This window comes from Dermacentor albipictus, chromosome 7 (genome assembly GCF_038994185.2).
Source record: "Dermacentor albipictus isolate Rhodes 1998 colony chromosome 7, USDA_Dalb.pri_finalv2, whole genome shotgun sequence".
Classification (NCBI taxonomy): Eukaryota; Metazoa; Arthropoda; class Arachnida; order Ixodida; family Ixodidae; genus Dermacentor; species Dermacentor albipictus.
The window spans coordinates 48,605,638-48,621,790 of record NC_091827.1 but is presented as its reverse complement, the minus strand read 5'-3'; the positions used below and the strand labels follow the sequence as shown (position 1 = coordinate 48,621,790).

Sequence of the window (16,153 nt, the reverse complement as noted above, 5' to 3'; positions counted from 1 at the left end):
GATGCCAACATATGGGGCCAAAACTTCGTGGCTAACAAAAAAGCTCGGAACAAGACCGAGCAAAGCGCTATGGAACGATAAATGTAAGGTGCAAGGTTAAGAGAAAGGAAGAGAGAGTTGTATATGAGAGAGCACACGTGGATCGCCAATATTCTACTTGACATTAGGAGAAAAAAATGAAGCTGCACAGGCAACTAATGCGTTGTACAGATAACCAGCCGACGATTACCGTTGCAGAATGGCTACCAAGGGAAGGGAATAACACTTGAGGACGGCATAAATGTAGGTGGGTGAGGAAATTGGGAAATTTGCAGGCGCAATCTAGAATCAGCTAGCGCGAAAAAACGGTGATTCGATATCACAGGGAAAGGCCATAGTCATAAAGACAGGCTGGTGACGATGGTGATATGTGGGGCTCTAATATATTACATAATCGCGTCCGTGTTGAAAGAAAAAAGATTTGAAAGCACTTATTTTTCTACGATGGGTCGCACCAGGACATGGGCTTTCGCGGGTGCACGCGTGCTTGATGTTATAGCAACTAACGCAGAGGCAACTTTGCAGCTCATTGGAGAAGTGTTCCAAGGAAGAAAGGAAGAGCATCATTGCTTCTTGGGAATTTTTAACGCCAGTGATGGATCCTCGCTGATAAATGCAGCGAAGTCGGCAACAACGTAAGTGGTGGCAATAGCTGTACATTTCCTTGTGTATTTCAGTGTGAGCTATTCTAAATGCGTGTTTACGTTACAAGACACAGCTTCACAGCCAGAAGGAAACTTTAAATTTGTCATCAGGAAACGAACAAGAGATGGGTGGCGTTGGAGCCAGTGTTTCGATTAGTCCATTTCTCATCGACGTTGGCGAATGCATCTTTTCATTGAGCACTGTTGACCAGCCGCGCCCACGTGGGCTGAAGTGATGGGAGTAGAGGAGGGGAGCAAGATCTCATTGGGAAATTGGGGCCACTTGATATATCATTTCAAGCAAGTGTAACTGCAAGAACAGAACCTTGCAAGGGCGAACATGAAATCCTAAACAAATAAAGTTTTCCGGTGATCAAAATTGATCCGGAGAGCCACTCTACGGCGTGCCTGATTATCAAATTATGCTTTTGGCGCGTAGAACCCCAGAATTCAATTCGAAACTGGGAAGCAACCGACGTCTTCTAGCATAGCAGCAGCGTAACAACAATGCAAAATAGATATGTGGGGGTGGGGATTTACCTGTCAAGTTGTACATCTCCGCGACATGAACCTCCAATTAGCTTCTAGATATGCGCCATCAAAGATGAAGTAAAATTGAATCGTGTTGCTCTTAAGTACAGAGCGCACTCTTATGCAGCCCAGGTCAAATTTTAATACGGCACCGTTGTGTAGTGCTGAACGATTCAAACGGGGTACTCGGACGTGGCCAGCTTTTTTTTTTTCGCTTCGAGGAGCGCTGGTTGGACGCTGGAGAGCCAACATTTATCACACAGCGTTCCAAAGGCTCGAGCTTTCGTAGCATAACGTAAGGCACAAGCTCGGTCCTCCCAGAACTCATCGGTAGCGCAACTCCCCCCCCCCCCTCCTCCTGCAGCATGCTCCTGGTATCACATCTTAATTGCTGAGTACGTAGCTTTTCGCAAAACTTGGGAAACTTCGTCGTCCTGCGGGTTCTGTCTTAGAAGACATGATCTTCTAAACCAACGGCCCCTGTTCGTGAACTGCGTTAAGTGAGCTAAAGTAAATATAGTAAGAAAGATAACTACACCAAATTTCGCAAATAATTCGACTTCGTATTTCAAAATTTCCTAAAGGTAACTTCCGCATACTTCGAGCTCTAGGAGTAGAGCGTGGCGGTATTTCTGGCAGGAGATATTACGAAAAAAATCCGCCACACTAATATAAAGCAACCTGAAATACACGTTGGCACAAACTGCGTGACAAAACTACCTACAAGTAAGAGCACGGACAAGCGCAATTTCAGTCACTGTATAGGTACCAGCTAGCCCAACTATCAACGCTATCGGCATACGATTTACGGGTTTCAAAGGGCACTGAAGACAAAAACAATTTCAGCACTCTTACTGTAGACCAGGGGCCCTATAACGTAAAACTATTCCAATATATTTTTATTCCAATCTCCTGATAACATTTGTTTAACCACCGACGCAAGCACCGGGCGGTCACCCGCAGGGTTGTCTGAACAGACCAATCAAACGCTCTCCTCGTTCATAGGAGGTCACTTTTGCTTACTTGAAAAACGAATAACATTGCCTACACCGAGCGACTTGTCGTATCTAATTGGCTGACAAGAGGGGAGGCGAACATTTAAATGGAGAGGGATTCGATGGGGCAGAACCAGTACACTGAAAATCGATAACCAGATGAAGAGGGTGGTGCCGGCGTCTGCGATTGTTCCGCTTTCCCTAGCTTAGCTTGCGGTGGCTGGTCAAAAATCGCGGCGGCATGCAACGGAAGCTTAAGAATCACGCTAAAACAAATCCTCAGCAAAGAAGAGTTGGTAGAATGAGGTCGTAAACGTGCTGAAAGTGCTCCAAAACGTTACACGGCCACGCAAGAAGATTATTATGCGCAAATAAACCCATGCTCTCCGGCAGGTACGAATAGCCAGCGCCTGAGCGATCGGCGGCAGCCATCTTCTATTCCTTTTGGAACGGGGCAGCGTGCGGCTATTGAGAAGAAATTTCAGTTTTGTCCGGCGTATTAATGCATCTTTAATGCGTACACGTCACTTTGGCATGGTAAGTTTTCGCGGTTTTGTGCCATCGCGTGACAGGCCGGTGAAGTGGGTGCTGTCCGAAAACTTTTGACCAATAGCCTGGGGCTAATGGCGAAAAGGCGTCGAATCAGAAATAACTGTTTTTCTCTTTTCGGTCAAATCATGCATAATCAGCGTGTAGACATCATATCAAATGGGGAGGTTTCGCGGTTTTCGTGACGTCGCGTGACAGACAGGTGAAGTGCGAGTGGTACAAAAAAGTTTTTGACCAATCGCGGCTGGCTGATAGCAGAAATGGAATAAAAAAGTTTGGAATAGTTTTACGTTATAGCGGCTCACTTCTATAGTGCCAGAAAAAAAAGCCAGCTGTACTATCAAAGGAGACTTGATAAGCCTAAAAAAAAGAAAGGTAGTGATTACGTTCTGCACATCTCGCACTAGCTCATTGACAATGAAGTCTTCTGCTGTGGCATAGTTCAATGTTTTATGTGTAAAAAAGGAACCTCACCGCATTTTAAAAAGGCAAACGATCAACTTCCCAGTTGAGCTTCAAATGCAATTATTGAGCCAGAAAGGCCAAATTGCACGAAAGTATGCATTAGAATCTTTGACGGGGACATTAACTCAATTCCTCACGAAGTTCGAAAACTATATTTGTGCCTTTTTTCTTCTTACTTACTAGACTTACCACTCTAAAATAATAAAGATACAGCGGGAAAATGGCACTCTATTATTCTGAGTTGATTTGGTATTGCTCTAACTGTATTGCTGTTCCTACGGCAACTACGGCTGCAGTAAAACGGTGTTCTTGCGCCCGAGTAAACGTACCACAGCAATCACATGAGCGAGCCATATATGCGGAAATCCGTAAGACTGGGAAAACTCAATACACATGCAGGTTGCTGGTAAGGAACGCCTCACCACTGTAGAAAAGCAATAAAAAGCTTGGTCCTTATCGGTGAATTTAGCCTTGAACGAGCGCTGCTTTCCCATGTACATGTATTCCATGTATTCTAGTTTCATTATGACGGTGTTCTTTTATGTTGCGAAATTGGCACAATGGTTGGCTTTTGATACATGATTGAACAGCGCCAAACAGTCAAAGACGGACAGAATGCAGCCGTATATGCCTGCACGATGAAGACAATTATAATTGTTCTTTTCCAACAGTGATTTCCCGGAAATCACGATGCTCATCCTCCAAGTTCACAGTGAGAGGTCATCCAACCAAGCCCAGCTCCTCACCATGGGGCCTAACCCCGACAATGCAGACGTCAAAAAGGGCGGCATGATCACGCTGGTGAGTCTGCGTTCGCTTTCCCATAATCAGCCAAAGTGTCGGCACTGCTATTGCAGTGGCGATACTTTTTTACTGGCCTCGAACAGGGACAAAATCCGCCGCTAGAGACGCCACTGCAAATGAGGAGGCTACTATCGCCAGTATAGTGCATTGTTTGGGCGAGTGTTTGTTTGGGAGATGGATTTATGAGAGGTTACAATAGGCCAACACAACGCCGATTTGGTATTCGCCTTATTGCGACAGCTGTGTTGTGCCAGAGGCTGTCTCGCATGGCAAGTGCCTGTGCCGCTCGCTCAGTCTCACCTCTGAACCGGTGGCGCCACTGCGCGGTCATTGTTGGCACCGTGTGAAGCTCTGCTACAGTGTGGTGAAGTTTTGTAGCCAGTACAAAAGTATAAAACGGCTCTGGTTATAGCGCGAAATAATATGCACGCATAAGAGAGAGCTAAAATTGGTGTTGAATTCCTGCATGGTGACTCGATTCGTTATAGTCATCAACGTCATCGTGATCATTATCGCCACACTTACGTTTCCTACGAGATGAAGCCATCTCCTAGCAATGTCCACTTACCTCCGTCATCTGCCACTTGGCACAATTTTATACCTGTGAATTTCCTCATTGCTTCGCAATACCAAATTTGTTACCGTCGCCCACTACACTTCCCTTTCCTTGGTACCTATTCTAAATCTGTAATAGACCGTCGGTTAACGGTCACATCCACTAGGTGTACTGCCTAATTTCGTTAATTTTTTCCTGTTATTGCTAACTGGAATAGCATCTGCTGTCCCGGTCAGGTCTCTAATCCCCACCGCTGCTTCCAGATCTCTTAAGTGTCCTTACAACACTTTTACAATCAAGCTATAAGTGGCTAACCTTCCGAGAAATTTACACGTGTGTAAGAAAAAATGCGGTCTCTAAGTTGAAGAGAAACCGCTTCATTCCACGCAAAACCTTATCTGTCTCATCACTTGCATATTTATGTTTAGTAAATTAGTTATCAGTATAGGCACCATTTTCAAGATCGCCAGACTCGTCAAGTGGGCAATACATGTTTATCAAAGATTTACCGCTATGCAACCCGCGTCGGCCTCATCTGCGCTCATACCGCCATCTCTTCGACGAGCCACCGCAAGCTAAGTAAGGAAAAGCGGGCCAACCGCAGACGCCGGCACCATCGTCTTGAGTAGGAACACTTGGTGGGGAGGAGTAGAACCACTTTGCCTGGGTGAGTGATATCACCCATATGGGTAAAGTATTAGCACTCTACGGAAGAGTACTGGCACTCGCTTGTGGTGGAGTGTTAAAACTCTGTCGGGGGAGTTATTCTACTCTCTCTCAAAGGTAGTCGATCTACTCACGGAAAGGGAGTGAAATGTGGGACTAGAAGATACCTCATCAAAGGCAGTTTCTGGAACTGTCTTTGTTTTTAGAGTCTGTACAATGGCCTCGTACATCGTTTCAATGGGGTGCAGAAACGAATGTTCTGTGAAATATATGGCAATAGCAGCCAATGCGCCGTGACAGATATACCTTAATAAGTTCCTGTTCGCATATCCGGATGCTCCACATCAAATTAGGACTCTCTCCCTTCGAGTTCTTATATTGCCGCCATGTCCGACATTCTCTCACTACGTTTAACGCATTCAGAACAAGATACGCACATGACCGGATAACAAGGAACACATATGAACATGTTGTCTAGTTGCGGGATCGCCTAGCGGAGATGCCGCTGAAGAGAGCAGCGAAGACGCTTTCACTTGGTCGGACACCAACATTCGAAATGCCGCCTATTTTTGTGACCCGGTCGCGCGACAACGCCCAATGTAACCTGGAAGCGACAGGCTTTCCGCTCTCGTCTCCCAGCAGATGCCTACCTGCCGTGTCTGCTGGGTAGATTCATCGAGTGACGTCGTCACGTCAGTTTCATAGAACGACGAATCCCCAGCGTGCAATACCCGAACGAACGTCGTGTAGCGAAGCTTCGAATTGCTCTCCTGTACCTAACGCCTTACGTTCGAGTAGCTCGCTATTCTTCTGTTACAATATAAGTTTCTTGGTATTTCTCTCCCCGTCTTTTCCTTGCTGACCTCGAAGCCCTCTTGACTCTTACAATTTGGACTACTCGACGAACGTAATCTTAAGAACCACACATATTTGTCCTTTGAACTAATAGACAGGGAACCTTTACTAAAGAAAAAGAAAGAGAAAGCAAATAAACGCTGACAGTTGTGTGCACACATTGTATGGCGTAAGCATCTATTGAATAACTAAAATTTAATGATTTCATAGGAGTCTTTGTCAGTGATTTCTCAGATTAAGCATGGAAATTTCTATCACAAATCAGCACTGTAATTCGTTCGCTAATCCACTTTGTTAATAATAACGATATAATGTATCCATTTTATGTAATGGAATTATGTCATTCAGACCTCCAAAGTGTTCCTTCCAGAAAGCTCCAGTTCAATGTGCGTTTTGGTAATAGCAGGATGGGTAAAGGAGTTCAAAATTATGAGTTCGCATGAGACCCATACTTCAATGTGAGCATCGCTCGGCGATTGTATCTTCACACTGTGCCTACAGGCGGATGTCGCGGGCCATCTGAGTTCCCTGGAATCCTTTACCGTGAAAGGTCATTATCTGATGCTCTCGTTGGGTCTGTTCGCACGCGGTTATTGGACCAAGGATGGCAAGGTGGGCATCGCTTTAAAAAGTGTCCCCTTGGACTACCCTTCGGTGAGTGCAACGTCCCGATACTTATACCAGCTATATGTACTTATTCTATTGTATTACACCATTTGTATATACATCGCAGGGAAATAATGACCAGTTTGAAACCATTTTCGTGAATTTGGAGGATAGAAACTCAAGAAGGGAAACGGGAAGTTTGCAGTCACTACAGCAGTTGACGATATAGTTCGTCTTCAAACTCTGCCCATTTCCATGATTACGATGCAGACTTCCTCGTGAAAAAGTGAGAGCATTTCACGTAGGCGCTCCGGAGCCCTTATCTGCATAGCATAAAGAAAGGATTGAAAGAAAGAGAGAACATAAATGCAACAGGGGTCGAACCGGATCAGCAACTAAATTTTCTGCATGCATATTTCCTTTTCAGTACACATTGGTACAAAAGAAACAACTTTACAGTAACGTAGAGAATATTTAGTAAGGAGTACGTAAGAGTGACAAGTAAAATGAATGGCATAATAAATGTTCTCGTACATTACACGTGGTGTATTTTCAGCCCAAGTATTCTGAGAAGATCGAGCAGTAACATCACGCAGCAATATCACGCAGTAACAGCCGCCAGTGTTGACCGCGACAAAACTCATGCATCAAAATTCGCTTTTTAAGCTTAGTGTGTGTGTGCCGAGGCAGTGTGTGGCAGGGAAGTACGTTCCTTTATTCGGGTTGCCCTTTCAGCACGCGACCACTTCGGCTGCATACTGTGCCGGCCCTTAGTAGTGCTACTCGTCCTATGAAGCGGCAAAAGTGGATGCTGGAGAAAGCTGCTGTGTTTAAACACGACCTCCGAGATCTGGCGTCGCTTACAAGCACGCCGCCTGATCTCGTATACTGCAAGCAGCAGAGAGCGGTCACGGGACCCCGAAAACGTCATGGCCCCCATGCGGCGTCAATTTTTCTCAAATGCGCCCCGGCGGTAGGCTCGTACTGTTTATCATGGGAGTAAACAGAATAGCGAGCCGAATTCGACCGTGAAGCGCAATCAACGCCACGGGAGGCCGTATTATGCAGAGGAACACGTCCGTTGGTGGCAACAAACTGCTTCAGAGCAAATGACATGATCTATGGCGTCGCATTACTTGATGCGCACAGTTCATGTCGAAAGGGCCATCACTACATGACTGTTCAAGTGGGTTAGAGGCAGCCATTAGTGCACTTAAAGCCTGCTATTTTTTATCATGTATAACCATGTTGGAGCCCTCCGCTCTGCCTTGCGATGATCAGCACACGTGAGGGATGACTTTGTCAATGCGCCCTGCAAGCGGACGCTGCCAGCCTTGCGATGTGGTTGAGCAACGAACCGTGCTGCAGTGTCAGTAAGTACCAGAAGACATTAGGTCCCGCCGCCAGCTGTTAATCGGGAACTCACGTCCCCTATAGTGACAAAATCTTACATTACTCGAAGGTCGCCTGTATTTCAGTCGATATAATTTTGTCTTGCTTGCATTTTCAGGTATGCAAATGCGAAGCTGGAGAGTGTGAACTACGCACTGGTGGCGACTTTGACAAAGTGGATGCGACAGTACAAGCTTGGGGCAAAAATACCCTCGTCTTTTTTGACGACACCAATCAGATAAAGAAAAAGGTGAATGCCCATGTACCATCGTTGTCTTCTAATAACGCTCGGTACTGTACCAATGACCCAATATCCGTCAAGCTAAAAGGGTCCTCAATAAGTTTTTATCGATGTCAAGAAATGCATTTCCAGTTGAAACAGACTTTTTTAGAAATTCTATTCAGAATGAGGGCGAATTTTGTGGTAATGGGACTCGCAATGGCATGCTCAACACGAGAACCGGCACAGTCCTCAAGTAACCGCGGCGTGTCAAGAACGCAACGACAAGAGTCTCGCCATCAGCTTTCAAGGACGTGTTCCGTGGTGCGGCTTGAGTCCTGTCTAGCTAGGGAGAGTGCTCGTCAGGGTGTCTGAACGAAAAGTTTTTCGCTCAGGTTTCACTTTCGTTGCACTGAAATTAAATGTGCCGTTCCCGTTCTACTCCTGAACGAAAAAAAAAACGTATCCGTAATGCTTCATAACGGTTTTGGTTCGCATGCAAAAATGTTCGAAGCAAGGATGCTCAGTGTTGCGCATAGGGCGATTTAAAAAGTCTTCCCCACCCCCCTTCATCATTAGCCAAATTGGAGCTCTAAATGCAAAGTCAGCATATCCATTCTCAGCATTTGACCTTTCTTGGACCAGCTCGTCCTCATCGGCCGGCAACTCTGCGGCATGGCGCTGCTGCCAGTTGTCGAAGATGGCGGTTGTGCTTCACACGTCCGCGGCGTACAAGCAACAGAGTGTGATTAATTTTCCGTGGAGCAAGGAACTAACGCCCATCGAAATCCGCAGGCAAATGCAGCCCATATATGGGGAAAGGTGTCTCACTGCCGGAAGCGTGAGGTGGCGGTGTTGTCAGTTCGCAAAAGCCCGTGAAGACTTGCATGACGGTGAGCCTTCGAGGAGGCCGCGTGCATCGCTGACTGACGACAGGGGCACCTCAAATTTACGGCTGCCATGGGACACATGTCTGAAGGGGTGCGGGGACTACATGGAAAAATAGTGTAAAGTACGTAAACCAATAGGTATATTTAGAGTTACCTTTATGTACCTTGTATTGGATACTAAAAAACAGTGGCAGATGTCTCATGACTCACCCTCGTAGTTTTCTCAATACGTGAATTATGAATTCTAAGATCATGCTCAGTGCCTTGAGTGACGGCACTGAGCATCTCCTCAGAAGTGGCGCATCATCGAGTGTACTTGACAAAATGCAAGGCCGCTGTTTCCATATTAGGTACTTTTACGAGCTTAACCAATAAAACTTACGTAACAAAGCATTGCAGCCGCAGAAAACGACACCATAAGCTCTTCAGCGCGCAAGCCCAGGGTTTCGTTGCGATGCCAATCTCGTAGCGCACCGAGCAGGTAAGCTGAATAGAGCGCTCGACCTGCTCTTGCTCGCACTATCCCTACCTGAGATAGGCGCCATTGCTAGCTTTGATTACCGTTGGTTGTTTCCGATTGCCCACTTTCCCCGTGAAGCGGGAACCGATAAAAAATATTTCTGTCTCGCTCCGGAACAAAATGATACGTGACGTTTCTCTTACGTTTTTGTTCCGGTCAAAAGTGTCGTTTTGTTTCTTTTTTTTTTGTCGTTCCGTTCCAAGACACTGGTGTTCATCACAGTAATCTAATCAAGTGTCCTGGTTATCGAAGTTGAGAATTACGTTTTACGGTAAATATTATTTCAGATATACTTTTGCAGCAAAAGAAGTACTTCGTTGCATTGGGCAAAAGCGGAGTTGTAGGCAATCAAAGATCGTCTTTGATCCCCTTGCGCTGTTCCCACTCTTTCTCAAATGACTTCGACTGGGAAGGCTAGGGCAAATCGTGGTGGTCCCCACAACGCCACGCGTACGGAATGTCACCATGGCGTGCAGTTTCAAATTTGATTTTCGATGTTCGCACAGACGCCACTACTTCCCATGTTGGCGCCTGTGACGCGCCAAGCTCAGAGGCTATACCTCAGCTTTCGGTTGGGTTCAGGGTGTCTCGTCCGCTTGCTGTGCAACTGTGTACGAAATAGCTACCCGCGGCTGTTCTCGCACCGAGTGACATGAGTAGCGCATTTCCTTTCCCACTTATCTGTAATATGATTAATAATATAAATCAATGCCATATATCCCAATAACATAAGGTATTAACATAATTTCCAATGGTCGAACAAATTTCATCTTCTTGTTCACTCGTGCGAGTACGCCGGCAGCGCGTACAGTCACGAGAAAAAGTTTGGAGACCACGGTTTTCGCAAAAAATTAAACATCTTATAAAACAGCTCCGCGGCCTGGATTTTTTTGTAATACATTGTATTAGTCAAACACGTGCACGTAGGCCTGCACTCTAGACTTCAGCCCGAATGCCCAAGCGGCAAAAAATTAAAGAAACACACGCACACAAATATCGCGGCACGTTTGGTCCCCAAACATTTGCTCGCGAATTTTCATCGGCATAGCAATGAATGCCGCACAACGGAGTCCCGTTGAAGGGATTCCCAACGTAAAGAGCCTTGGCCATGATGGCAACACACCTTTCATGGTGTGCAATCCGAGAAGCTGACGACCTTTTCGTCAATGCTGGCGCTCGGGCCTCGAGTCGCGTCGCTCGCAGATATCAATTAGGGCACGCCGTTGTCCTCCACAAGCCGCACCAAGTCAACTATGGCGTTCGTCGCGACTCCACGCGGCGGCCGCGGTACTTACGCTGCGCTGCGGACGCAACCACTTGCAACTGTAATGGCTAACTCTGTCCACGACAGCGCTGGACAGTGCACTGGCGCTCGTCTGCTCCAGTCTGTCCGAGTCGTGTAATGCGGACCTGCTTTGTCCTGTGCCAGCCGAACCAACAGTTAGTAGTGGCGACCAAATTTAGCAGCATCCGCTATAGCTTGACAAGAAGCGAAGACTACCAAGACGTCTAGCCAGGAGCGGCCAGGAGTGAGAGCGCACTGGCAAGCCTACGTCTGGTCTTACGTCATGTCTCGCGTGGTTCGAGACTAGTTGAGCTTTCAAATCAAACAGAAATTAACGTGACCTGAAGGCTACGTCACTGATAAGTTTTTTTTGAATGACTTCTTTTTGTCTAACCCACTCCTGCAATAGCGCCATAAAGTGGCTGCAGTATGTATGAATAAATAAATAAATAAATAAATAAGCATTGCCGCCGAAGTATCATTCCCACGCGTTCGGGCGCGACATAGGGTTAGTAGATGAGTCACCGATGGCACGATAGTCGTACTTTCGGAAGTACGCAATTCCTATCCAAATTCGAAACTCATTTTTTTCTCTTCAGCCTCTTTCTTAAATTGCGTCGATAAATATACACAGTAAAAGTAGGAAGAAGCGCACTGATTCAAGTGCCCTTCGTGATTGATGTCATCTATTGGCCGCCAATAGCAGCCGCCAAAGGGAATCATTGTATTGCCTGTGAGCCTAAACTAAGACATGGTAGCCCCAAAGGAGTGAGAGGAAGGCTTCTGTTCAAAAGAGAGTGATCCGAAAAAAGGTTGCTTCGCACTCCGCTTGCTAGCTTCATCGGCCGCACACGACGACGAAATTTGGTTGAGAGATTCGGTGCAGCGTACGATATGCGCGACCTTTGTTTTTTTCGCCGAGGCCGAAAAGGGGTTTAGGACCTCTTTAAGGTTCTTTAGAGTTTTTCAGCAATCACTGAAATTTTACGTTGTTCGCTGAAATTAAGGGAATATATTAAATATAACAGCAGCAGGAACCAGATTTTTATTATCGCCCAGCAGTTTTCATATAACCATACATGAAAATAACAAAATTTGAGAAAACTGCAACGCTACGTTTGCAACCGTCTCACGCAGAAGTAGGACTAAGTGCGAAATATGAATTCTGTAAGGTGCTGTCATTGATACATTTAAAGCGGAGAAAAGAGATTTATTACATTTCGCTTTCAAGTATTCCAAATGTTTCATAGCAAGATACATTCAAAAGCTTTGTGTAAGCGTCTTGTAGCAATTTCGACTATTCTGTGAAAAAACTAATATACCATACGATGTTCGCTAAAGATTATCCCACACATTCAGTTAAATAGCTGCGGAAGCTAGTTTGGTAGTATTGTGCATTTGTAAATTTTGAGTAAGGTTACATTGTTTCACCAGTTTTTATAAACGGTGCTGAACTAAATGAAACTTTTCCTTCAAAGAGTGGGCAGGATAAAAGGCCATTAATATTACTTTACCGCCTTTTTAGAGTATGGAACGTCTGCGTTCCACATGTACTTACTTAGCAAATTGTAGTTCCTCCTGACATTAACCTTAAATACTCAGGTATTAAGGCGTCAGGTATTAAGCTTAAGGCCTCAGGACATTAAGCTCAAGGCCTCAGGACATTAAGCTTAAGGCCTCAGGCACTAAGAACTTTCCGTGAATATTTCTCTTTTTCTCTTCACTTCGTCGTTTCGGTAAAATGGAAAACGGGCACCTTATCGGGTGGAATGCCCCTTAGCAAACACTGTTGCAACGAGAGTTGTCGCAGAAGCTCTTGCCTTGATTCCATATTAAAATAAGTTTAAACAAAACCTTAACACGCGTTACCGCTTAACACTCATCTATAGATTGGAACCTTTTTCTCAACAGTTGTATTAACAATACTAACTTGATATCGAGGAAAGGCGCATATTGTATGTCTCATAGACCACCCAGGAACTTTTCTAAGATTTCTAGGCTCAATTTTATAACCCTCTGACAACACGTCCCCACAATGCAAGGTTAAAGTTCACGCATACCGTAGTTAACTCGTCATATCTTGCCCACACAAAGAAAAAACACACAATTTGCTGAACTTTCACGCAACCGTAGTTCACACGCCATAAATCTTGCGCCACTGATTGCGGGTATCGAACCGGTGACCTCGTGCTCGGAAGAGAAAATATTCGTGCAGCCGGAGTCACCCTGGCGCCTCGTCGTGAAATTCGCAACGCCGCTTTCACTCCTTAGAGTTGCGGATCGCGCAGTGCCCACCCCACAAAAGTGACACTTCAGGACGCTAGGTGAAAGTTTATGGTTCATTAAAGCACAAGTGTTGCGAGTTTAGAACAATAAAGAAGCGCAGTAAGCTTTCGGAAAACGAAACGTATGCAGAATCACTGCTTCTGTTCGCCTGTTTTTCTCGCTGCTCATCCATTCCTGGAGCACGGTAACGTAAATCTATTGCAATCTGCTGAAATTGTTGTGATTAAATTTACCTACCTGCCCATGCGAGCATCGTGCGGTGACCCGAAGTGTTGTTTGATGAGTCCAGTCAAGTCCTCTCCTTGTTTATAGGAGATAATTATTGTTTTCATTCGCAACAATTAGCATTTCCTACTCTGACTCGTTTTTGTCAAATAATTGGCCGACAACAGACGAGCAGCGCGCAGAATTGGAGAAGGTTTCTGTGGGTCAGACTCGCGTAGTCACAGTAGATGACCGATTCAGGAAGTGTGCGGCCGGCGGCTTCGATTGGTCTGCTTCCCCTTTTTTCAGCTTGCTGTGGCGGGTCTAAAATCACGACGGCCTGCAACCGGATGTGGAGAATGCTGCTAAAACAGATCCCCAGTAAATATGTTTGGCAGAGCTATGTCGCTTATGTACTGAAGGGGCTCCACAACCATATACAGTAATAAAAAAATATTGCACGCAAATAAATTCAATCTCGACTGCAACTTCGAGCAGCGAGCGCCAGATGGGTTAGCAGGCAACCTTATTCTATTCCTTTTCGAACTGGGCAGTCTCCAGCTATTTCGAAACCAATTCAGTTCCATACGGCATAATGATTCATCTTTAATGCATGCACGTCAGTTTGACTTGTGAGGATTCGCATTATTTTAATGCCGGGAAATGAACGTATGATCCGAAATAATTAGTTCTCTTTCCTTAAGCCAAATGTTATGTGGTCAGTGGGTTCAAATCACGTCAAGTGGGGAGTATTTGTGGTTTCGAGATGTCGCGTGAAAGGCATGTGGGTGCGGCCTGAAAAATGAATCACCCATCGTAGAAAGCGCATTCGCGGAGTGGAACTGAAGTAGTTCAGGATTCCTTTACGTGATAACGCCCTTGATGTACAACCACCATTAGAATGTATGTCTGTTAACTGCTATATGACAAACGCCCCTTTCGTTCGTCGATTTCGAACAACCCCAAGCGCGCTCGTCGAGCGCGTTACATTTCAGTGAACGAATTTGAGCGTTCGGTATGCATTCTGCTTATTCTATCCGAGCACCACATTTCCGGCTCAGAACATTCATAGGCACGTGCTCTCTGTTTAGGCAGGAGTCTGCGGCTCAAATCCGGTCAAGCTCTCGTCCGTAATGTGAAAAGCCCCGCAAAAAGCCACCCACAGCCTACGAACATATATTTGTCCTTATCCCTTCTGCGCTATATTACACAAGATGGATGCAAACCTACTAGCCCAGCTCAGAGGCTTGACACGATTTCGGGTAACGTGGTGACTTCAACTTCAGTTCCTGTCGCGGTACTTACCACGGCGAGCGTGCCATTAGATCACCTCGTATATTTCTTGAAACTGGAAAGCGACAACATGTTTCGCTTCCCAGCCTCATATATTGCGATGGCAAGCTGCTTAAACTTGCACCTTGTGCGTGGATTCTCTGGCACTAACTTAGACCGCGCTCCGCATAGTTGTGATCAGAGTAGGGGCACACCAGGAACCGGCCGTGTGTTCAGTTAGTATTGAATATTCAGCAAGCATTCGTCAAATGGGCATATTTCTCTCCCACTAATTACAACCACGTGCCATTCCACGCAGGCTCAGTCAAGACTCGACCTACTGCCCAAGAACTACACCGGCATTGCAGCGTACAACGTTGAGATGGACGACTTCGACGGCTCATGCGGCGGCGAAAAGTTCCCACGACTAAAGGCTATCAGAGACCGAATTAATGCTGCCCTGCCACCGTAGTGAAGCCGTCCTGGAGACCCTTCACGACACTTTTGCTCGCGTTCCGAAGCTGAACTGTAAGGCATGCGAGAAGCACAAGCAAAAAAAAAGATATGTGGGGTGAAGGGTTGCAGTTTATGGGGCTAAGGATTGAGTCATTCACCCTAGAGCAGTAGTGGCTGTAGTGTGGTGTCAAAAGAAACTGTGGTGGATAAGGTGAGCTCAAGGACGACTGCTTGTGTCAGGGACCGAGACGAAAAAGCACACACTCGCGTGCTTTGTTTTGTTTTTTTGTTTTTCTCTCGTTCTCTCTCTGTATGCAGTAGAAGTGCTCTTTTTTCCTTATTGCCTAATTCACATCGACTTTATCTGCAATGGGCAAAGCCCTTATCATATGCATGTGGCTTTTTAAACTGTACCACAGTGGCGGCCGTCCGTGCATTATTAGTCTTCTTTCACTTAAGCTCCAGCCATATGCTGAACATATTTTGCAAATAACTTTAACTTACGTAAGCACAACGGTTTGCCGCAAAATTTGTTAACAATGAATCGGTAAACAGCATTCTGTATATTTGAGCGCCTTGATTTTTAATGTGATATAGTAAATACGGGAGTCTATGTTCCACTGAAACAGCCAGCCTCAATAGGAACAGTGTTCCGTACGCTGGCACCTATTAGAAAGTTTCAGCACGGCTATGTCACCTTGTATGCCCCCTAATTAAATACGGGAATCGCGTCGCGAGAGCCAATTTCTTCCCAGGTGCTTGGCAGGCCAAACTTTCGAGAATAAAGAAATAAAATCAGGTCTGCTGCAATGGCAACGGTTTATTGATGCTCGATGGGGAAACGCCATCTCGGTTGTCGTCTGCTATGCGCTCGATGAGCACACGACTTTCTCTGCAGGCGCCAACGGAAAGCAACAT

The 16,153-nt window shown here is 45.8% G+C and overlaps 1 protein-coding gene across 3 annotated transcripts in view; it reads left to right on the top strand.

Moving 5' to 3' along the window:
• LOC139047983 (uncharacterized) overlaps positions 1–15,575 on the top strand; it is a 76,704-nt gene extending 61,129 nt beyond the window's left edge. For all 3 annotated transcript variants that reach the window (XM_070522221.1, XM_070522222.1, XM_070522220.1), the window contains 5 exons: positions 565–674; positions 3,895–4,024; positions 6,606–6,758; positions 8,221–8,352; positions 15,099–15,575. In XM_070522221.1, coding sequence (XP_070378322.1) covers positions 565–674; positions 3,895–4,024; positions 6,606–6,758; positions 8,221–8,352; positions 15,099–15,251 — 678 coding nt within the window. In that variant the 3' untranslated portion in view covers positions 15,252–15,575. The remainder of the gene's footprint in view (positions 1–564; positions 675–3,894; positions 4,025–6,605; positions 6,759–8,220; positions 8,353–15,098) is intronic.
• The last annotated feature ends 578 nt before the right edge of the window (positions 15,576–16,153 follow it).